Source organism: Micrasema longulum, unplaced genomic scaffold, assembly GCF_059751315.1.
Source record: "Micrasema longulum isolate JH-2025_06_02 unplaced genomic scaffold, ASM5975131v1 h1tg001060l, whole genome shotgun sequence".
NCBI lineage: Eukaryota > Metazoa > Arthropoda > Insecta > Trichoptera > Brachycentridae > Micrasema > Micrasema longulum.
In genome coordinates, this window is record NW_028278248.1 from 309,358 (window position 1) to 334,170 (window position 24,813).

Consider the following 24,813-nt stretch of genomic DNA (forward strand, 5'->3'; position numbering starts at 1 on the left):
GATGTTCAAACATGGGCAGAATGGTGAATGTTGCACAGTGTGTAAAGTGGCCACTAAAACCAACCAATGACAGGTCATAAGCCCTGTAAATGCCTAGACTTCCATATTCCCTTCTCAAAAATGTTTTCCCTCTGTTGAAATAAACTTAATTATTTTTATTTTTAATTGAACGTAGAGTTATGCAGAACGCAGCCAGTCTAGAATTTCGAAAAAATAAATATTTGTCTTATCGGGTACAGTAAGGTCAATTCTATATTTTGCTAAAAACGTCCAGGCCGCTTTCATACAAAAAACTGTGATAATCTTCTAACAAGTTGATATCCTTAACATGAGGGGGATTTCATATCTGAAACCCGCATTCGAGAGTTGGTTTGACCAACCAACAAAACAATTAATTGATACCGAGACTGCATAGTGCATAGGTTAGGTAACACTTATGGAACGGCTGCAGACATTCTGTCCAATTCTTTACTATCTTATAAGTCCACAATATCAAGTTTATTTGTAGCTGCTCGTCAAACTATTATTGACCATTCAATTCCATAAGTTAAAAAATACTTACTTGTTTATTTTTATTAACTTATACTTGTTTTTTTTATTTTTACTGTTATATCAAATTGCATTGTAGTATTGGCAAATACGCATTTCATTCAAACATATTTTTATTTCTTCTTTTTTCGCGATAATATATGCTTGCTTGTTTATTAATTTAATTTAAATTCGTCTTTCTTGCTTACCGTAACACTTTATTTACTTTGTTCGCTTTACAGAATTTATTTCATAAGCTTATATCTTTGCATTTTTTGTTTATATGCTTACAGTTTTTTCTTGCATACCTTTGTTATTATTGTTTTTTTTTACTTTGAAAAACTTTTTTTTATATCCTTTCTAACTAATTTCACATATTTTTTCTGAATATTCCTGATTTATTATTTAGTATGTTAGCATGTATTTTATTTTCTTTTTTTGTAAATGCCTTTTGGGCGTTAATGAAAAAAAAAAATAAATATAGGATTTGTATATTTTTAGTCGCATATTCGGTGTTATACATAAGAGGCTTTTTTATCAAGTCGGAAATTGAATTTGATTTTTTTGTTAAACGTGACATTCCCATTTTAAATAATCTGTTATTGTTATTCTGAGGTATTTTTGTTGTTTCACAGCATTCAAATGTACACAATGTAGACTATATAAAAGTTTAGGGTTTTTCGAGCCGATGTGAAAAACTGTAAATTTATTAACATTGAGTGTGAGAAGCTATTTCTTGGTCCATTCACGTATACTGTCCAGAGTGTCCAAGTCTTGCTGATAGTGATATGGCGTTCTATCATATCTGCCTACCGCCACGGAGAAACGGCGTGATGGTTTGTTTGTTCGTTTTTTTTACCCATGGGTCGTAGGCAAAGGTGGGTGAAAGGTGGCAGGCGAACGCGCTAATCATTCACAAACTCTAAATTCGGGCAAAGAAATTGCAGGTTTCTGGGCCCCAAAATATTCAGTATTAACATACTATTTGCAAAACCATGACCCGGATCCAGTTTAATAAATTTGTAAAAAATTGGTGAGAAAAATCGGAAAATTTACTCAAAATACATTGTTAAATAATAAATTGTACAAATGAATATTGTATAACTATAATAAATTAACTAGTAGGTAGTAATGTTATTGTTTATTTTGCATAAAAATGTCTGCCTTAAAACAGGTTGTACCTAGCTAGGCAGACTAGACATGATCCAGAAAAATATATTACTGAAGTGTGTATGTAGTCGATAAAGTAATTGTTATTTTTGTTAATAAACCATTATTATTATTATTACACCACGAATCGGGCTATATTCACCTGAAAAAACTAATCCGAGTCTTTCATAGAATCACCGCCATCTGTCAATATTAGTGACATACCTCGAAATAGTAGGAAATAATGAAACGTCCGATTTACGATTGATTCCCACATTAATGGATAGTACCATAATTCGTGGAAAATGTGTATTTATCTTGTTTTTACGATCATTCTTTCCGGATAAAAGACAGTTCGTAGTATCCGCAAAATACCTCATTGTAACATTTGTTCATTCATTCTGGAATGATTCTGAAAATCGTGGAAATAGATTGCGTGGTCAATTCTCACGCAGTCAGCGTCACCCTTGAAGTATTTATTAGCCAAAACTAGGAAAATATTGTGTTAAATACGGACACAATACGAGAATATCAGAACAATATCACATGCAACATTCTAAAATGAGACTAATAAATCTGAAATTAATACAATAAACTACCAGATAAAACTAAATCCATGGACTCTTTACAAAAGACGTTCAAAATATTATCATTGGCAATAGAGTATGAATTAAAAAAGACAAATTATTTTGTTGCATGAATGCAATAATCCTTAACGAGGGTTTATAAATTAATTTTAAATAAATAAATAAATAATTTTGCGTTCTGATTTACCCAAATATTTGATTTTGAGGGCCATTTTCAACGCAAACATTTTTTTCAAGCGATATATTCCAGCCAACCAAAAAAACAGACTGGTAGAAATTTTGTCCTAAAAAACTATAAATACGAGTATATTATCAGAAGATTTTTTTTTTTTTCAGAAAACTTAGTTTTACATAATAAGTATTAAAAGCAACAATTTTTTAACATAAAAAGACCAATTAAGTTTTTATAAATTATGCAAAAGATGTAAACATTAAATGTGACAAAAAAATAAATAAGAATTTCAAATGAGAAAAGAATAATTGTTTACATTTGCGTTTTCTATGGAGGTAATAAATTAAAATAAATAAAAATACCGAATGTACACTCCCAGCCATCCACCCACACACACATGAACGCACATATAAAACATACTCAAACATATACATTACATGCGGCACATATACATGGCACAAAAACCACTCAAGATGCACATTCAGCAACTATCCCAAATAATCGACCCCATGAAGAAATTTTCTGTATAAATGCAACGTGCAGTTTAAAATATCTACATCAATACTGAGTCCATTATAATGTCTACAGGTACGTCAAATGAATGAATTCGAGGTATAATTTGACATGACAGAATTTTGATGTGACAGAATTTCGCGTCGCTACGACGACCTACCACAAATGAAGTTCCAACGGAGGAGTAAAGTTCTTGTGACGGACAATCAGACAACTCGTTTCCTGTAATTAATTGGGTTGTTCTTAGTTTCACAAGGTTTCCTAGAAAGATTTGACAGTTTTAAAGCTTGCCGATTAAAAAAAAATATTTTGTACATTAAAAAACAAAACACGATATTAAGTAATGGCGTAATATTGAATGAAGATTTTTGTTTTAAATGATATGTTTTTTAAGAGCAGACACAGTAGACCATAATATTTTTTATCGTTCCCTTTATTTCCCGCACTTAATGCTGGCTATGAAATAATTACCTCTAAACTGGTCAACATACTCAAAATTAAAGTTTTACTAAAATGAATAATAATCATTTGTATGTCATGCGACAAAGCGAATAATATTCTTGATAACAACAACAAATCATCACGCCGTTTTCCCGTAAGGGCAGGCAGAGAGGATAGAACGCCACATGACTCTAACTTTGCATACAGATCTCGTTTCCTCTACATTCATAGATCTTTTCATGCGCACGCGCCAATTATTCCGAGGTATTCGTTGGATTTGACCATGCCATGTCTTCCTCTATTTCTGCATCCATCAACATTCTCACTGTAAATATTTTGAGCCATTCTTTCGCTGCCCATTCGCTCTACATGTCCAACCAGCGCAGAGTTCCTTTCTTGATTTTGTCGATAATGCCTATCTCAGCCTAACAAAATGTACGGATCTCGTCATTTGTGCATCTATCCGTACATAGTTTTACCACAAATTCGCCTGAAAGATCGCATTTCGACAGCATTCAGCCTACTTTCATCCCTGTTTTTCCTAGTCCATATTTCGCTCCCATACATCAGGGTCGGGACCAGGACTCCATTGCGAACGGCTAATTTTGCCTCTTGCGACAAACATTTATTTGCCAAGGTTGGTTTCAGTGCACCGTTCACTCTGTTCAGTCAAAATATTGTAATTCAAGAAACGGTGTAAAAACACTGCAATATTTCATAGTCACTAGACTGGCATCTAAATGGAAGACTGACCATCTTATTTTCATGCAATATAAAATAATAATAATATGCTGCCTGATGTGAGACTCAATGCCCGCTGCGCCCGCCATACTATCGTTTTAAGGACAGTGCAGTTAATCGTGCATTTCCTGTACGTAAACAACAAAATAATAACAACACCAAAAAGCGCGGATGTCAAATTGCTGACAGCCAGGGAAATAGAAGATGACTTCAATTCCCTGCTCGGAAGTTAAGAGAACACTATGGACAACTACTATAAGAGCAGTAGCAGTTTACGGTTCCATCAGTCAAAAGTCAATGTAGTTCAGTTCAGATTGCAGATCGGTTTAATTCAGTTATCGCTGTTACTCTCGTGCTTCATAATCGAATTATGTATTGTATTCAATACGTAATAAATACACATGTAAGCATCAACATAGTTTTCTTCCGTCATCTCCAACTTGCGTAGGAGCTCCCAGCATTAAAAATCAAAATCTTATATAGATAATTACAGATATACCAATGCAGTGACCTAAGCACCATTCGATGCGAAAAGGAGAATGATTAACAGATGCTGTGATCCTCTGAGTTGACCATTCTACGCGTCCAGAGATCTGTCACTGATGAAGGTTGAGCGAGTTTTGACTTCTTGAATTTCCTCGAATGTCCTCGTATAAAAAAAAATCTCATTATAAATAAAAAACAGACATAATGAAATGTTTTTATTTGTAATCATGAACAGATAACAATTCCTTACTAGTCACAAATATTGGAGTATAAAACATTTAGATACATTATATTAGTTTTCTAAATATGACAACATGCCCCGGAATACTTTTTTAACATCAATTTTCAACCAAAACTCTTCATTCACACCTGATTCCGGCCAATCAGATTTGCTGAAAAAAAGCATGGAACAAAAGAAGATCGAAAAAAAAGACGAAGTAATTTTATTTTAATCTATTGATCGAAAGAAGATCAACTTAAAATCAATCACATATTGAAAACGGAGTTGTATTTTTATAAAGTATCGTATAACTACATCACTTATCAATAAACTGTATTATAATCAGTAATACTCCCCAGCTATTTACATAAACAATAGTTAATTACATAGGAGACTTACAGCTCGTCAAACTACGGAGTAATAATTCGCTCCCACTCAAAGAGAAGCTCTTTTGCATAGAAAAAAGGTTTTTAATTTTTTTTTATTTAGTTTTTAGTTTGAAAACGAACACGTAATGGACGATTTGCGCTTGCAATACTCGACCTGAGTATCTACGGCCCATTGCCCGTATTGTTGTAAACCAGTGGTTCTTAGCCGGTGCTCCGCAATATGAAAAGCAAAATTTAATGTTGACCAAAATGAAGGTATGGATGATTTTGTAGAATGTTTTCTAAATTATATCTGGTGTGCTAAAATGGCATATTTCGCCGATATTTTTGATTAATTGAATAGTGTCAATGCCAGCATTCAAGGAAGAAAAGATTTTTTGACTCTCACTAACAAATTGACAGCTTTTCGGAAAAAAATAACTTTTTGGAAAAATCGTATTTTGGAAAAAAAAAGAGTATATATGTAGCGCCTAATTGCTAAACTCCCTAAAACGTTTTTTTTTAGCAAATTGAGTTGAATATGGAGTTCTATAGATATTTTTGTAAGCTATATACTTATCATCTCATTTCTGGCAAAACTCGCTTAAATACATTGATTTTTACATATTGAAAATTGACCTTAATTACAAAACACCCTAAAACAGGCAGAATATAAGTTCAACCAATCACAATCGCAACGATCATTTGAAGTAAAATCCAATATGGCGTCCAAAACTTCATTCTATTGAAATCAAGCAAAAACAAGCAATGTTAATTTCAAAAGCCTCTAAAATCAAATATTACTCGCAAAGTCCCTTAAAACAAATTAAAAATATTTTTTAATTAACTATCTCTAAAATGTATAAAAAAAATAAGTTTTGAGCATCACATGATTGTCTTTAAAGAATATGCTGATGAAAAACAGCAGGTTTTATATATGAACTTACAAAATAAACATTTTTTCGTCCATAACTCATAAACATATAAAATCGTTTTAGGGGGTTTAGCAATTAGGCGCTACACGTTTCCTTCGTTAAATAAAAACACTGCTGAGAAAAATATTTTAGCTATAACACAACATTTAACTTTATTGGAAGAAAAGATTGAATATTACTGTCCTTCAATAAATATAGAAAATTATGACTGGATACGAAATCCCTTTGATACTTCCAGCGATACATCGAATTGTGAATTTCCGTATCAAGAAGAAGAACAATGAATTACTCTGAATGAATCAACAGAGCGTACTCTAAAAATAAAATTCTCAGGAATAGCTCTGGATGAATTTTGGTTTTTTGTTCAAGACGAATACCCAGCTCTCTCCACAAGGGCACTGAAAATTTTATTACAATTTTCAACCTCATATTTGTGTGAGCTAGGTTTCTCAATACCGATATTAAAACTAAGAAACGCGAAAGACAGCAATTTGGATGAAGAAATGAGAGTAGCTATTTCAAATATTAGGACCTAATATCGCTGAAATTTGTAAAAGCCAGCAAGCTCAGGTGTCACATTAAATAATTTTCGCCGCAAAAAGTTTCATTGGAGTATTTATGTTTTTATGTATTTTTTTAATTAATGTAATTTTTAACTTGTCTGTAATAAAATAATCAGTTTTATTTTGAATATTTTTTTTATCTTAAGTTTTGGTGTACTGCGAATTTTCCTTACGATCAAAAGTGCTCCCTGACTTTAAAAAGGTTTAGAACCACTGCTGTAAACTGTGGCTAACTTCGTGGTTGATAATCACAAAACATAATTTCAGGACTGGATCTTCCTTAGTGAAACTCCTTGATTGTTTTTCAAATATTCGAGTTAGTTTTATTTCGATTTTGTTTTTTTTATATATTTCATAATCGTCATCCGATCCCAATGCCCAGCGGCATCGGTCCTAAGTTACCCGCCCGTTTATATTTTATTACTCAGGTTCTTCATTTTAAAATTATGTTTTCATACGCTCGAAGAGTTTTTGCTCAACCGTTGATAATATTTTTGTTCGGTATATCCGAGAAGAAGCTATATTATACAAGTGAATAAATGTGTAGAAAAAACCACAAACTAAAATGACAATAAATTTTTCCTCATTATATCCGAGATCTTGCTATTTCCGTGATCGTTATAACCAAGTTCGACTGTAGTTCATTTTTATCAAAATCATTTTTATTAATTTTTTCATACATTTTTGAGAAACTTGGCCATACAATTTAATGTTCTAATTTTTCATATTCCCTTCTCAAAAATGTTTACCCTCTCTGTTGCAATAAAATTCAATAATATTATAATTTGAAGTCGCGAGTTAATATAAGTTTTTCGCGTTTTTTATTGCTATTAAAAAATAATTGAAAAATTACAATGGTAACAGTACCTATTATAATTATTTCCATGCGATGTTGTAAAAATTTTCTACGGTGGTCTAAAATACGCATATTTTGAATTATCTGAAAACGCGACGTTTCATACCTGTTTGTGAAACACACGTTTGTGAAAAGCGCACAAGACATCAAAATGACGCCAACTGCGAGCCATTTTGTATGTGCTTGTTTTTAAACCCGAAAATAATACATGAAAATGAATTTTTTATACATTGACAGTTATGTGGGGCTCACCGGAATGCCCACTATCATCTGACCTATTATTGACTTAAGGACAGTGCAGAAATCGAATGCACGGATATCAAATTGCTGACAGCCAGGGAAATAGTATACAACCTCAAGTCCCCACTAGGAAGTAAAATGAACACTGGAAAATTACTATATAATCAGTTGAACACTTGGTTCAATCAGTTACTTAAGTTGATCGTTTACGCAGTTACTGAGACACAGTAAACACAATTAACAATTCAACATATAATAAATACATATCAACACATAGGTTGTTTTTTTCTGTCATCTCCAATTGGGGTAGGAGCTCCCATGTATCCGCCAGCATAAAATTCTACAGTTACATTATATAACCAAAACTCTGCTGTAAATATTAAATATATTTTCAACATTATAACCGATTTCTGGAAATACCCTATTGTCAGCCAACCGGTATTAGAAAAATCTGACCGTAGTTTCTTTTACTTTTCATTGCGAACTAATTTCTAATGTAGAGGTGTTGCCGACTGTTTAAACATTTATTTCAAAACATAAATTCAAGATACATTTTTATTTGAATAAAAAACACAGCTTTCAGTTTACAAAGCTTTTCCACTCGTAAGGCGCACTCAAATACTACAGTGTAAAAGTACCCTATACCAATGACAATTCAATTGTCCTCCAAATTGAGTTACAAACTATTTTTAAGCAATACAAATGAGCCAGTCATAGTATGTCTTATTGAGTTGCAGTTCTTTATATAAGTAAGAAAATACATTCTGAATTCATTCGCGCGTTCTATCACCAATCACCTTTCAAAAGTATAAAAACACAGACAGTTAGCGCACAACTGCGCTAGGTATTAGCCAGAAACCGCACCAGTTATATTCTCGTTGATCTGTTACAATTTATTACCCCGGAACCTCTTTTTACACGGTTTGGAAATAACAAGGTACCAAATTTATTTTTATTTTTAAACATTAATTTAACAATGCGTATTGACCCTTAGACTGCTAAACAACAATATGAAGTTGTTGTTATTCTGGGCAATAAAAGTCTAACCAGATTGTTGCCGACGTCATAATCCCCTAAAAGGTAAATAAATTTTGGAACTGGCCGTTGCACTTTGCCATCAGTGGCATAAAACATTTCAAAAAATAAATTATTACATAATTGACTTGATTTCGCTAGTTACAGTTTTTTAAAGTGGAACTATTAATTTTAATTTACCTCACGAAGTGTACCACAATAACAGCCATTGCAAAAAAACATGTTTACAACTTGGAATATGCATCACAAATATGGAATCCCTTGTACAATGGGCAGATATCACGCATTGAAAATATTCAAAAGAAATTTGTTAAGTACATGTGTTTCCGGTTGAAACTTGAGTTTAAATCCGATCAATATATTCAAATACGTAAAAAAAACATCACTTATTATCTCTGCAAAATGTCGTGAAATAGCTGATATGATTTATCTATTAAAAATTGCCTCTGGTTCAATTGACTGTCCTGAACTACTACGCAAACTCTCTATAATAAATTTTTATAATTGTATTTATGTGGAAAACTGATTTGGCTTTATTTTATGTTTTTTTTATAATGTTGTGTATATTTTTTTGTATTGCTGTTGTTTTTCTGAATAAACAAAAATTAATTAAATTAAAATTAATGGGAGGGTCCGGTGTCTTGCAGGGTACCCGCTGTGTAACTCGGTTATAAGCTTAGACTATACCCTGTCTGCGTAATCTATAAGTGTGAAAGCACTACAATTAATGATATGAATCATACACGTATAAAACATGCGAGTCGAGGTCCTGTAAAAAAAAAATGTTACTTCCAAAGTTCTAAGGAATAACCTTCATATTCCTCTTGTTTCATCTAATTATAGGCAAAATTCATATTTACGGCGAACTTTTAAGAATTTTAATGCATCTTGCTTACTCCATTGTACGTGAAATAGCGATAAATGAAACGAAAGATTTTTATTGGAATTAGTTATAAATTTTAAAATCAACAACATTTTTGTTACAATTTCAAAAATTAATAAAAATTATAGCATTTCTGATTAGATTCTCAAAAAACTGCTTAGCAGCTAAAGGGTTAATCATCATCATCATTATTCCATTTCTACACCTAATGGTGCATAGGGCACTGCATTGGTACACCAATCGCAATGTACCTTGATCATTTTGTTACATGACGGTAAGATGATCAGTCTTACGCTTTAGGCACCAGTTCAGGGACTATGAAACAGTAAGTAAATACACCTTTTTAAATAAATATTTCATGTCAACCGTGTCGGGAATCGAACCTGAGACCTCTTGTGTGGTAGGCAAACTCGCTGACCAATACACCACGAGGCCGACATTAATGCGTATTAATAACATGACATATTCCCTAGATTGCTTGAGAGGTAAGCACACGGAATAGTGAATAATCTTGAGTATGATTTTTTAATGTTTATTTTTTACACGGTGCTGCGTAGAACATATCCCTAGTGTTTGAGGTTCCGGTGTTTTGTATCCGTATCTGGGCGGATCGAGAATACAGTTCTGTGTGTGAAATTAAAACTCTGGACACGTGTTTTTTACTCGATGGTTTCTCTCAGGTAAAAATCCTGAAAAAGGAAATCGAGTGTGTTTTTTAGAATACCATTTTTTTATTAAGGCCATATGTTGCTCTGTCCATCATTCGGGCTGATGTGATATTATTAGCGTAGATAATGGACGCTGCAATACTATCCGAAACATCGGCAAATACATAATTGTGGTCTCTGAATCAGAAGGTCTGAGGTTCGAACTCAGCTCTACCACAATTTGCAAGAAAATGGCTACAAAATTTGAATATTAGGAAAGTATATTGATGGTCACTACAGCATCCATTATCTAAGCAATGTTACATCAGCCTAAATGATAGACAAAGCAACTGAAGGCATAATACCTTAAAAATATGTCAGGATTTGGACATATGTACTCGAAATATTATTATGTATTATTTTTCTCCTATCTGGCTAATATGCGCAAGTTGGCTAACATGCGAGTGTAGCTCGCTACGGAAAAGGGTAAAAGGAGAAGTATGGAGTAGTAATTCAGCCTAGCTCTTGTCTTCAGCCTTCTGTTTACATTCTTGCTTCCTCCCCAGCAGATCAAAGTGGGGATGGGGGTGGTGACCCTGGAATGAAAAAAATATACAACAACCATTAATAATAATAATTATGTGTGGTTTCACCGCAAGCTTGATAGAGCAATAATAATAATGATTTGGTCAAGTAACAATTTCTATAATCAACTATATTTTTGTGGTAATGGATTTCTCTGGATTGTGTATGGTTCGCCTAACTAGGTACGACCCCGTTACGACCCCCGGGATACGAGCATCAGAGCAGGTTATTTCCTAATGTAGTCATAATATTATACTATTCTATGTAAATGTATCTACAACTACAGTGCACACTCGCCAATAAGGAGAATTCATTCGTTTGCAAATGAATATGCAAATGATGTAGATATATTTAATATAACACTTTTGAATTTTAAAAAGCAGTGTATCAATTTACTATCTTCAAATTGAAATACCTAAATAATACTTTGTTGATTTCAATTGTTTACTGTTTATTGATTTATATCTGTAGGGTGACCAGGTTAACAGTGAACTACCCTTTTTTCTGTATCACACTGTGTCTGCAGTAAAAATCGCAGTTACCTCAAATTTTTATTAAGATGCTGAGTGTTTACTAAAGTCTCTTTTTGCATTTTACTTACTTCAGTACTTTAGAGGATCATAATGTTATGTACTATTTTTTCAAAAAAGGCCTTTTGGTTCACTGTGTACTGGGTATGGTACACAGTTGGTGACGGGTGAATTTTAATAACTCGCAGGTGACACAACCATTCCACAACACTGACACGAGCAGACTGATTCGAAACTTCTTTGTGCTTGATGTGATGCAAAGTAAAAATTCTCAGCTACAAAACATGAATAGTTTTGTCTGTAGGTAAAGTGGTTCACTGTGTACCACTGATTCACTGTTAACCCGATCACCCTATTTTTTTTATTTTTTTTGAAAAAAGAAATATTTGCGTTCTTATGATTTACCCAAATATTTAATTTTGAGGACCATTTTCAACGAGTTGTAAATAACTCATTATTGGAAAATGGGAATCAAGTTGGGGTAGAGTAGGATTCGAACCACGGACCTTCGGTCCGTGAGTCCGAGACACTAGCCCCAGGACCACAACCCGATTCTAAATTAATATTTTCCTAACTTCTTTTGATTTTAAAATTCTTTTAATATAACTTGCACTTTTGTTCTCTCCACCGCAATATATGTATGTATTATGTTTTTTTTTTTTTTTAAAAAAAGAGAAATACTTGAGTTTTTATTATATACTCAAAACATTTAAATTTTCAGACCATTTCCTAAAAGTCGAAAATAACTTGTGCTGGAAATGGAAATCAAGTTGTAGTAGAGTGGGATTCGAACCTCGGACCTTTGGCCCATGAGTCCACAATACTACCACGGGACCACAACCCAGTTTTAAATGTATACCCATATAAAGTTTATATTTGAAGCACTAACTTTGCGGTTATTCGTTATAATAAAATAAATAAAACAACTTTGTTTTTAACCACTAATTTTTATTTTTCACCGACCGGTTTCAAAGCAAAAAAACCACTTGATTTATTGGGTCCACGTGTAGTATTTAGTGAACATGATAGAAATAAAATAAAAAGGAATCAATTCATTAGTTACGTAAACCTTGACAAAGAAGCTTGTTTGCTTTGAAACCGGTTGGTGAAAATAAAAATTAGTGGTTAAAAACAAAGTTGTTTTATTTATTTTATTTTAGTATACCCATATATTTTCTACTAATGTGTAATGATGATTATTTATTTTTTTCTTACTCTTAATTTATTTTTATTTTTAAATGTTCAGGACCCATTTTTCTTCATACATTCTCATACAAATATTCACCCCGGTTTAACGTTTTAAAAATTTCGGAATTCATTTGATGTGTCAAAAAGCCAAAATTATGCCCGCGCGCCACCGCGTGAGCCACGCGAATGAAGAATAAAAACAGGTGAACAACTAATAAAGGATAAATAATTGTCCTAACCTAAATTCAAAGCAGGTGCAGTGTAATTGACCTTTTTGTTTAAGTGCCTTCTTTTAGGAATAGTTTTGGTTTTCATTTGAACAAAAATGTCATATTGACTTGTACAAATCATGATATGCGGTTAACAAACGTTTAGGGACAATTAAGTTATAATATCAATAAATTGCCATGTTTAAAACATAACAATAGAATTATTTAACGTTCTTTAAAAAGTTGTCATAAAAATATGAAACAATTTATTGACACATAAAATAATTCTAACATGCTGTTTTTAAATCAAATAAAAAAACAGATTACATGATAGTGTTCAAATAAATACAAAAATATTTTTAGTGAAATCATTGAAAATAGGTAAAAAAAAAATTGAAAATTTCCACGTAATTCCTATTTTTTCCATACATTTTCCATTTCCTCACTTTAGCGTTTTCCTCAGTTTTACACTTTTTTTTCTTGCTCCCTCTAAAAATAAAATAAAATAATAAAATGGTGCCTTACAGATAAATTCTGATGGCATATTCGGATTCAGCGGGCAAAATTATATAAGAATAAGTTAGAATTGTTCTAGAAACAAAATCATTGTTGTTCAGTGTGATCGTTTAAAAAGTAGTTCAAACTTTTTTTATGGAATCATGATGGTAGTTTTTTTTGGTAAATTATATTGATTGTAAATATTTCATTTCTACAGTATGTATTTAGAAAAAAATTAATGCCGGCAATGGCCAATATGAGCATCAACCAAATAATAATAATAATAATTGAAGAATGTGTGCGTTTAAAGCGTGAGTGTGTTAGATAAAGTATATGATATAAATTTGAGGACTAACAAACGATTCACTTTACATCATCACTGTCGCTGGAGGCGTCAGAGTCGCTCGAATCCCCATAGGGCCCGATTCCTGGCAGGATTCCTATACAGCGCATTCCTCCTCCCACTGGCTTGTCTTGTGGGGATGCGCTCACCCTGAAAAATAAATCTAAATTACTATTTATTGTATTGCGAGCATTGCTATTACTTTTAAACCGGTGTTCATTTATATTCATTTTATTTTATTTATTCATTTTTTTCACATTATAAACATTAATAATAAAAATAATGTGACCTCACTGGGGTTACTCGTGCCGAGGACACTAAACAATATACAGTGAAACCTCTATCTATCGTTCCTCGAATAATCGTTTTTCCAGATGTGTCGTTTATTTCTTCCAACTCCGAAATAATTTAATATAAAACATACAAAAATTTATCGCATCGATCGTTTCTCTATCCACCATTTTACCGCATTCATCGTTTGAATTACGATGCGTATTTGACATGTTTAAATATTTTGTGCGCAGTACGTTCGAAAAAGAATATAATGATAATTAGAACAAGTTAAGGTTTCTGAAGATGATTGGTGAAGACTTGATACACAGACGAATTTCAACAATTTTGTTACATTTGACGACAATATCCCAATGTGTGGGATAGAAACTATCGAAAGCTTGTGTGACGCAAGGTCGAAGGAGACAGCTGAAGAGGTCGATATTGATGAAGAGGAGCCGCCGCCTGTAACTTCATTTTCAGAAGCATGCACTATCTTCGAAAGATTAAAAACATTCTACTACTCACATTCAATAACTGATGCCGAAAAAAATATTATTTGCAAAGCCGAAAATATAATGTTGACTTACGGGAATAAAACAGTAAAAAAACTAACGTCGATGAAAGATTATTTCCAATGCAATAAACTTTAATATTGTTTTTGTTCTGCTTTCTAATTTTATTTAAATACATTTATTTACACCTGAAACTTGTATCTTTTTTAGAATTGTAACCTGCCAATGGTAATGCAGATTGCCAGGGCAATATCTTTACCCGATCTTATCTCCTTGTGTATTGACCTCTTATCCCCGCATTCATAGTTTATTTCAATAAGTCCCTTTAAAAACTATAGAATGAGGTTTCACTGTACTCTTTTTTTGTTTTCCATGTGAGAATATACAAAAAATACAGAGAGAAATTACAAAATGTAAGACTGTTATAAACACTACATATTTATGTTTATATTTGATTTCTGCATACCTATATCATTTATGTAATAAAACGCACAATAAATAACAAAAACTACACTTTTGTGGAGCAGGTGATTTAATATTGGTTTGGGTGAATGAGATAAGCCTTTTTACTTCTACCCAGCTCCATTATCCATTTTTTTCATAGCCTTTTTGAACATTTTCTCGTTACTAATTGTTTGGACAGCGGAAGTAGGTTATAGATTTAAATTGCATAATACTCAAAATCTCTTTGTCCGAAAGTGGTATTAGTTTGTATTTGTTTAAGTTGTATTTGTGTTAAGGGTTTAGTGATAATATTATTTGTATTTGTTGTATTGTTGGGGTTATTTAATTTGAGTAAGAAAAGTTAATCTGTAAGCGAGTATTGTTTTGTTTTATATATAAGAACTTGTTTATTATACATTGATAGTTATATCACTACAGTCGTAAAAATCAGCTTTAAATATTATTTTCAATGTTATTTCCACTTTGTGAAAATATCCTATTTTATTCCTCATCCCCCCGTACACAAACTATGTCTTGTGTTTGTAAGGTCAACAATGTTTAGGCAATACTCACTTGTGGTCGTTGTGACCATTTTCTTTGGAATTTTCCAATAATCCATTTGATGGATTTCTACTACTCTTGACTGCGGGCTCTTCGCCTTTAGGGGAATCAGAATCACTCGCCTTTCGTTTCTTGACAATCACCTGCGATAAATTTACAAATAATAGAGTGTAATAATGGAAATAACTGCTATTTTATTTCATTTTCATAGCATGCAAATCATTAACGCTAGAGTAGTTGCGCAGACTGCTATAATAATCCAGGGTGACACTTTTATCAATATTTTTTTACCTGTAGGCATTTGCGAGTTAAGCGTCCGTTTAATCGTCAAGGGCAAATGTACCTAAAAAATCAGTGCCACGCAAAAGAAGAAAACACCCTTTAAATAAATATTTCATATCAACCATGTCGGGAATCGAACCAGAGACCTCTTGCATGGTAGGCAAAAGCGCTGACCATTACACTGCGAGGCTGACATTTAGTAGGTATATACGTGTTAAAAATGTGTTTTCTACGCACACTCTTGCGTTTAGAATACCACCCCAGGAATCAAACCTAAGTCCTCAAGCATGGTAAGCAAACCCACCAATCTCAATTTCATTTTTTAAGATTTTTACCTGAGAGCAGCCATCGCGTGGAAAAAACTCAGGTTCTGGTTAAATGTATTCTTTGTCCGCCTGGACACAGACAACACTTACCCCTTGTAATTTATTCTTAGTATTATTGACTATGGTAGGTTTCTTGGCTGTGGGCTGAGGAACTCCGCTAATTTGATGAAGTCTTTCTCTCTCTGCTGAATCCTGAACAGTGCTTACTCGTTCTCTAAAAAAATCAAAATGAAAAATCAGCCAATTTAAAAACTGAAAGTCAAAAAAAGCATAAAACTTTAATAAAAAAAAACTGGATAAAATATGCAATCTTTTACATTTTGTTTTGTGTCAACTCCGATCGAATCATGCACTTCTTCATTTTCAATATTTATGAATTATTTTATTTATTGAGTAAGATTTACACACAACCATATAATTTTTTTGTTTGTTTTATAAAAACACATTTTATGTTTTTATTATTGCTCCATTGTGAACGCATTTCAGGAGACAATTTCGAACAATGGTCAAGGTCTGACTGAATTTTAGATTTAAGATATTTTGCTCATTACATTTATTAGTATTCTTGTTCTTGTAGATGGGGGTCAGTACTAAACAAGCTCCTGATGTCACTGCGACCTGCGTAGATCTATTGTGGTGGGGCCCCGTAATTTATTTATTTATGTATACGCCCAATGGGCATTTTTAAGGACATATGTATACATACAAAATTATCATAAAAGAAAGTAGAAAGACACAATGGTATATAGTAGACTTGGTGGGAGTGGAAGTGGGAGAGGGGTGTTTTTAATTGAATTTGATTCAGTGATCGTATGAAAGAAGACAACTTGTTATCAAAGAAATCAAGACTGGTATGTTTGTTGGCAGATCTAAGAATTCTGGGCATAGGGGAATTAAAACCATAGTTGGTTTCATGGTTATCGGTATGAAAGAGTAAGTTTTGTCTGGGGTTTCTAGTTGGGATATGTAATTTATTGAGCTCAGTAATTCAGGCGCATCAAAGAGTTTTTTAATTTTAATCCGTGCCCTACAACTACAAGCCAAGGCCTTCGAAGAGTCGGCTACTGAATGGATGGCGAGTGCTTTCATGTCTGTTGCTAAATCTCCTCTTCCAAGCCCATTTCCTTAAAGTATCAAGCTAATTAGGTAGGGGGCGAGTGCTCTTACATCCTCAGATTTAACCAACGGCCCACTGAGGATGCAGTTTATTTTGTAATATAAAGCATCACATTAACATAACACAAGTAAAGGTGTTACATCATATGCAGCGCAGAACCAATATCTAGAAGTTTCAGAGAAGTTTATTTTAGTGAGGTGTTTATTCAATATGCAGTGCCCTGTAAGGGCTCTAGTGATAACCCTTACTTGATTTCGGTTTAGTCCCATTAGGTTGAAAGCAAACCTTGGTATATTTATTACTATAGTCCTTAAAATATAGCTTGATTAAAATGACAGCTGCCAAACTAATGTCAAAATAGTGATGGGAAATTACTGATCACTGATCATGTACCGATAAAATCAATTTTTTCATGCAAACATGAAACTCTGTTAAATTGATATAAAAAATAAGACATTTATACTTTTTTTGTGAACAAAATCCAACAAATTATTTTTTTATTCAATCAATTTGTCCCATCTCTAACGTTTTTGCAAAATGATATACTTTGTAAGAACGTCGCTAATAATTAGTTTTAGTTTAATTTAGTTTAAAAGCTGATTTTATATAATTATGTTGATTTATATGTCAAGCATTGTATTAAAAAAATTATTTAACTAACCAGATACGAATGATTTTTCGTACCGGTTTGTTAATTAATACGAATACGAATGGTTTGTTAATTAATACGAATGATTCCTTAGACATCACTACAAAGTTATGTCGTCACTTTTGCTGACAACTGTCATTCTAATCAAGCTATATTTTAAGGACTATAAATGTTGCTGGTTTTTTTAAGTCACAAACATTATTTTTGTATGATATTTATATTTTATAATGTCAAACATTTTGGAAATACACCAAAGGTAAAAAAGAATTTAAATTCTCACCTGAATTCTCTCATCTCTCGTTGCTCTTCGAGTGATATCTGTCTCGCAACTGACGCCTTGTTTTGCTCTACCAATTCCAGAAATCCCACTTCATCGTCGTCCAAACCGCGAATCATATTTTCTGCGGGAAAAATAAATTGTTATGCAAACATATTAGGTCGGGAGTAATCGAAAGGGTGGCTAAGCTTGAATGATCATTTGCGGGACATGTTGCCAGACTAAAAGACCAAAGACGGACTAAAAGACCAAAGATGGACTAAAAGACCAAAGATGGACTAAAAGTGAAATCGAGTGGAGGAGGATGGTCAGGTGAAATAAAGAGGATTGCTGATGATTAGATACAGAAAGCGCAAGACGGGGATGTATGGGGGAGGCTTATGTTCAGCAGTGGACAGAAATGGATGTGTGGTGATGATGATGAAATGTATAGATGGCATTTGGTTATTCCAATTTTAGTCCAGTGAATTATTGATGTTTTTGTAAAAAAAAATACATTTATAATTTTCATAAAAACATAAATAAAATGTCACTATTTAGTTTTTTTTATTTTGTTTACTAGCTAATCTTTCTGTCATAATAGATCCTCGGGGGGTTGCAGAGAAGTCAGGAGCTTAAAGCATAGCACTGAACCCCCCCCCCCTCTAAGAAAAAATAATAATAATCTAAAATAATCGAGAAAAAAAATCTCACTGTTATGCGGATGACCAACAAATCTATTTTTACTGCTCTCCTCAAGATATAAACAATTTTAAAAATCGTGTGTCTCAATGCATCCAAACCGTCAACAACTGGATGTCATCAAACAGACTCAAAGTCAATCCATCTAAAACTGAGCTTCTATTGACAGCGACAAAAAAGCAACAACACTTTTTAGACTGATCTCCAATTTCAATCACAGGTTGCGATCTTACCCCTAGTATAAATGTTAAACTACTGGGTGTTCATTTAGATTCAGATCTGTCTCTTCATTCTCAGGTCAATAAAACGATAAGTACTGGTTTCGGAGATTGATGAAATATATAAATATAATAAATGTTAAACTACTGGGTGTTCATTTAGATTCAGATCTGTCTCTTTCGCGTCTAGATTACTGTAATGGAATATATGCAAATCTCCCAAAATATCAAACTAATAAACTTCAATCTGTTTTCAATGCAGCAGCAAGGCTTATTACGGGAGTAAAAAAATATTCTCACATCTCACATCTTCGAGATTTGCACTGGTGAAAAAGCCCAGAGAGAATAAAATACAAGCTTTGCTGGACAGTATTCAAATCCCTTCATGAAATGGCTCCAAAATACCTATCGGACCTTTGTATTAGGGAAAATACACGTCAAAGAAAATCTACTCTTAGGTCAGCATTTGATTCAGGAAGAGGAAAACTTATCGGAATCCGGCGCTCCCCAAACACTTGATTTGGAGATCGTGCTTTTGCCACCGCCGGCCCCTCTGCCTGGAACCAATTGCCTTCAAACTTACGAATTATCGACAGTCCCAGTCATTTCAGATCCCAACTAAAATCCCACTTCTTTAGACTATCATACCCTCAATTTTAAATATGGAAATATAATATATCACTTTAGTTTAGTTAGAATGTAAGTTTAGGTATACAATTGTAAAGCGCCCTTGAGGTGATTTTTTACAAAAATGGCGCTATATAAATCAGCCAAATATTATTATTATTAAGTACTAGCCGATCTTGAAGATGCCAGCTAAGGCAAAAGCCCTCGTTGGCCAATAAACAAAATAATAAAACTAACCAAGACATTTTATCAGAATGTTTATCAAAATCATATTTGAATAATACTTCACCTAAATTTCAGTCTAAAATCAATCTTTCCTGACATAAAAATGAACAGTTTTGCAAGGCATATTTATAATATAATATGCCTTATATTTTATCCATATATTTTATTATTTCGTCAAAAATCTATGCTGATTTCAAAATTGGAAATCTACATATTGATTTGGTTTCAAAATCAGACATCTGTCATGGTGTACTGTGACATAAAAATACCAAATCAGATTAATTTCATTATATAAAACAATTATTTTGAGCCAAAGAGAAAAATTTACCAGCAGACTACCTCAGTACAAAAAAGTAAAGCTAGCTCGAAATTATCTACATGACAGACGTCCATCTTTAATATTACACTACTCGTTTGAAAATATAATGTTGAAAATATAATCGGCGCGTGTGCATGAGAAAAACCACTAATGAAAAGGAAACAAGATCTGTGTGTAAAACTAGAGTCGTGTCGCACTTTATCCTCTGCCTACGCCTACAGGAAACGGCGCGACGCATTGTTATTGTATAAATATTTACTATTTGAACTTACTGAGTTTGTGCGCTTCTTCATAATCAGTTTCTTTTTTATTTCTCTGTTCTTCTAAGCGTTGGTACAGGGGACGCGGGTCGTATGTTTCTTCTGGGGCTTCTATTGAAAAAAAAACAAAACCGCAACTTTTAATTGACAGTGACAGAAAAACTATATTCAAATACGTATTTGTCAAACCGCTCTGTTTCCGCATATCCTCTTAATAAAATTTTAAGCAAAATACGAATTTCTGTTAATTTTGAAACACACTATTTTTCTAGGAAATTCCATATCACAGATTCATCAAGCATATTTTTCCATAAGCTAAAATGTTTGGTACAAACAAAGGGTGCAATTTCTTCAATACTACGTAATAAATAAATTATGGTAAAGCTTTAAATGTAGGTTTTCTATCAAAATATTATATTCGGACGACTAGTAGGTAATACTTTTTATTATTCATATTATTGTGCGTCGGGATTGTAGACAACATATTGTAAAAATATTTTTAAAAACAATGTTGAGAAATGTCAAATCGTTACCTTCTGGTTGATCCGCTGTCCTTACTTTTTCCCATTCTTCCTGTCTGCGCTTTTTGGCTTCAGCGATCTCCGCCTCAGAAATGAATCCCGAGCTCATTTTAATTAATTTAACAAATACCCTAATTACTTAATATGTTTTTAAATGTTCAATTTTACAAACGTGACAGAAAGAGATCAGAAAACCTTCCACAGATTTTTTCCAGACTTGTTATTTTTTATTTCTACTTCAAAACTGTTTTATCTGTGGTTATAAAACAACGAGATTCCGAGGGGCTACACGTAGACTGAATTTAACGGTTTTTCATGGGGTGTTTTTCTAATTAAAAAAATGTATATTTTCTCGAACTTAATTGTTTATTGTTTTGCCAACTAACTCCAACACTTACTAATAACTGTAGCAAAAAACAAAATTGAATGGAAATATATCTCAATATTAAAATTTAAATGTGCCTGTATTTATTAGCAGAATAAGGCGTTATATTTGCAGCAAAGCTATGTCGGTGTTTTTCAACCCAATCCCTCCCCCCGGAACCATAATTTTATTAAACTTTGGCTTTGCTCGAGACCACGACCCCCTCAATCTAAACAAATGTTTATCCCGGTGGTGGGGAGCTCATCGAGATATTGTTTTTACCCGCAAGGCGGTCGCGTATTAAAAAAGGTTGAAAAACACTTGCTTTTACAATAAAATTATTTTGCCTTTCCAAGCTAAAAAGCAGTATCTGGCAAAAATTTTAAAATATATTATTTTAATGACATCTGATAAATAATAAGGAAATATCACATACTACAAATACCGATAAAAATACATGAAATGGATTTACGATAATTAATTGTATTTTCAAAATCAATATGGATATTGTGGAGAAATGTGTTTATACATAAATTTTAAAGAAAATAAAATAATAAAAATACGTTGCTAGAAAAATGCGACGTGTTTGGCCTTGGTTGTTGTGACATTAAGGTTCGTGATATTGTTCTACACAAATTTCTATGGCCAGGAACAAATTAACATGAATGGTGACGTATTAGGGGCGTGGGCAATTAAATTAAACCGTTTTGCCGGAATTTAAAATTACTAATTTAAAAGTATTTTTTATGCTTCTTATAAGCAAAAAAATATTTTTTTACTGGGCAGTATTTCATATACCTTTATTTCTTTAACTTTTTTTTTTAATGTGGCATTTCCCTATTGTAATCTTTCTAAATCATCTTTCCAACTGTTTTGATAAATATAAGCTAAAAAATACCAAATTCATAAAACCTTTTTTTCTCAAAACTTTTTTAATGTTTGTTACTGCCTGCTTGCTTGGATTGGCGGTATTCTTTTATTCATTTTTAAAAAATCCGAATCCAAAATCTTCACAATAAATATAGAAAGACACATCCAGTATTAAAAGCATTTCCTAATCGCATCTGGTGGAATTATTCTTCATAGCATCACGTCTGATCACAAAGAAAGTCTGTTAGAGAATGAAGGCGAATTGAAATGCCATCCATTACGTGATTGTAACGTGTGTATTTAATTATATGCCATTGAAATAAAAACACTCTTTTTGTTTTAGAATACATTTTTATTTTATTATTTCAAGTTAAGCATAGTTGCAGTTTGTTATATTAATAATAAAATCAAAAATATTTTATGTTAGTAAGTATACTAACTAAATCTATTTTAATTCTAGAACACATAATCCATATTTTACAGTGCAGAAAAATCTAAAATATATATTGGTCCCAACACCATGATAAAACTTTCTAAAAGTTAATAAGAGCTAAGCCACAAAAGTCACTTTTTAAACAAAGATATCCAAACACATTTTGTTTAGTGGAGCTTATTATTGTATAGTTTTAATATTGCAATGGTACATAGAACACTGCGTTGGTATGAGTGCTGCGTATCTCAACTACTTGTCGCATGACAGCATCGTGATCAGTCTTGCACTACAGGTGCACATGACTAGGGATTATAAAATATTGCAAAGAAAAATCATTTTTCAAACAAATATTTTACGGTGAACATGTCAGAAATTCGACCTGTGACATCATAAAAAGTAACCAAAGATGCCAATCATTACGCCACCATATGGACAGGTATGTATAAATGTTTATAAATTTAAGTATATCGACATATCAGTCGGCCAGAATTCGAAAAGAAGAAAATAACTATTTTAATAATAACATGAAATCAAATTGTCGATTTGCGCATGTTTTTTAAATATTCTTTCAATCGATGTTTAGTGATGGCGTACATTGGCTATCAATATGAAATTTGGAATATTTTTTAATCAATTAATTCTGTACGAGTTTGGATTTTGTCTAAGGGAAGAGACCATTACAGGAGACTGCTGCGAGATATTGCACAGATTTATATACTATTTAACGTGTCGTCCAGATGTTTATTGAAATACATATGTTTATGCAATAATTTTTAATTTTGCTATTGTTAAATACTGTGCATGCTTCCACTTTCCATTATATTGTATCTCAACTCAACACAGGGCTCTTGGCCTCATAGAGTTAGGGATAAGTAATTTTTTTTTTTATAATATGTATATATGTATTTGTATAAATAAATAAACAAAGTATAAGTTTTTCACCATTATATATTTTTTGTGGCATTTCGCATAAAACTGCATACTAAACTACAATTCCGTTTTTTCAGACTATATATTTACAAAATTACAACACAACACAATTTTATAAAGATTTAATACATATTATATATTAACGTTTTCCATTACATAAAAGAAAAAAACAATTCTTGTGTACATTGCACTTTTAGTAAAAAAACTTAAGTACAAATATAAAATTGTGAATATGATCAATTTCATTCATTCTGTTTGTTAAAATGAACAGTAGTACATTTGAGGCAGACAGCACAGAAGTAATGTTACCCACAAAAGTTTTACCGTGTAGCTAAAGAGTGTTTAAACTGGTAATGGTGCGACCAGTGTCATAATATATTAATGAACGGGAAAAAGTGCGCTCAACCGCATCTAGTTAAAAAAAAGCATGGTTATGGAACCTTTCCAATGTTTAAGTCCATTTATACCTCTTTGTGGGTTACGTCACTTCTGAGCTGACCATCTCATTTTCGAATTGTGTAAAATAGACTTAACTCAAAAATTCATTAGAAAAGACTATTTTTGACTCTTGCTTAAATTTTAATTTGTGGCATAACTCCTAACCTTTTGACAGTCGATCTTATCAATAAATACAGTTTGGAAGATTTTTGTAACTGTACAATTTTTAATTTTTAGGTTTCGATAGTTTTTATTTAGTAGATTTGATAAGATACTCTGATAATTAAATAATAAAAAAGTATTATTTCTATACCTAAGTAAGAAAACAGTCTCCCCAAAAATTTATAAATCGTATGTTCGTCCACACGTGGAATATGTCTACTAAATCTGGAGTCCTTAATTTAAGAAAGACAGAATTAATGGAGAAAGTCCAAAGAAGGGCGAATAAAATAGTACTTTATCTAAGGAATAAAACATGTCGTGGGGTAATTACTACAACTAGGTAACTTCGAAATCGGGATTTTTGAGTTGACCACTGAAACACATCTTTGTATCTTTGTCCATGAATGCTAAAAGTAGATAAGTTGTGATGCATTCAAATCAAATTGTCTAATGTCTATTTGTAGCATTTATGGAGAAGGATACAAAGATGTAGTTTAAGCGGTTGACTCAAAAAGGCTGATTTTCAAGTTACCCATGGTCCTTAAATATAGCTTGATTAGAATGACAGCAGTCAAACTAATTTCATTAGTGATAGGAAATTACTGAT

The 24,813-nt window shown here is 32.4% G+C and overlaps 1 protein-coding gene across 2 annotated transcripts; it reads right to left on the bottom strand.

The window, feature by feature from the left end:
* Positions 1-9,758: 9,758 nt before the first annotated feature.
* Positions 9,759-21,266, bottom strand: LOC148277258 (PSME3-interacting protein-like). 2 transcript variants are annotated; one of them, XM_088233130.1, is made up of 7 exons: positions 21,022-21,266; positions 20,501-20,599; positions 18,162-18,282; positions 16,206-16,329; positions 15,520-15,650; positions 13,731-13,867; positions 9,759-10,960 (listed from the first exon to the last, which is right to left on the bottom strand). In XM_088233130.1, exons 1-6 carry the CDS (start codon positions 21,116-21,118, stop codon positions 13,738-13,740), a joined length of 702 nt encoding a protein of 233 aa, XP_088089256.1. In that variant the 5' UTR covers positions 21,119-21,266; the 3' UTR covers positions 9,759-10,960; positions 13,731-13,737. The 2 variants fall into 2 exon arrangements, with proteins under 2 accessions (XP_088089256.1, XP_088089255.1); XM_088233129.1 differs by having other exon boundaries at positions 13,747-13,867; positions 21,022-21,255.
* Between the last annotated feature and the right edge of the window lie 3,547 nt (positions 21,267-24,813).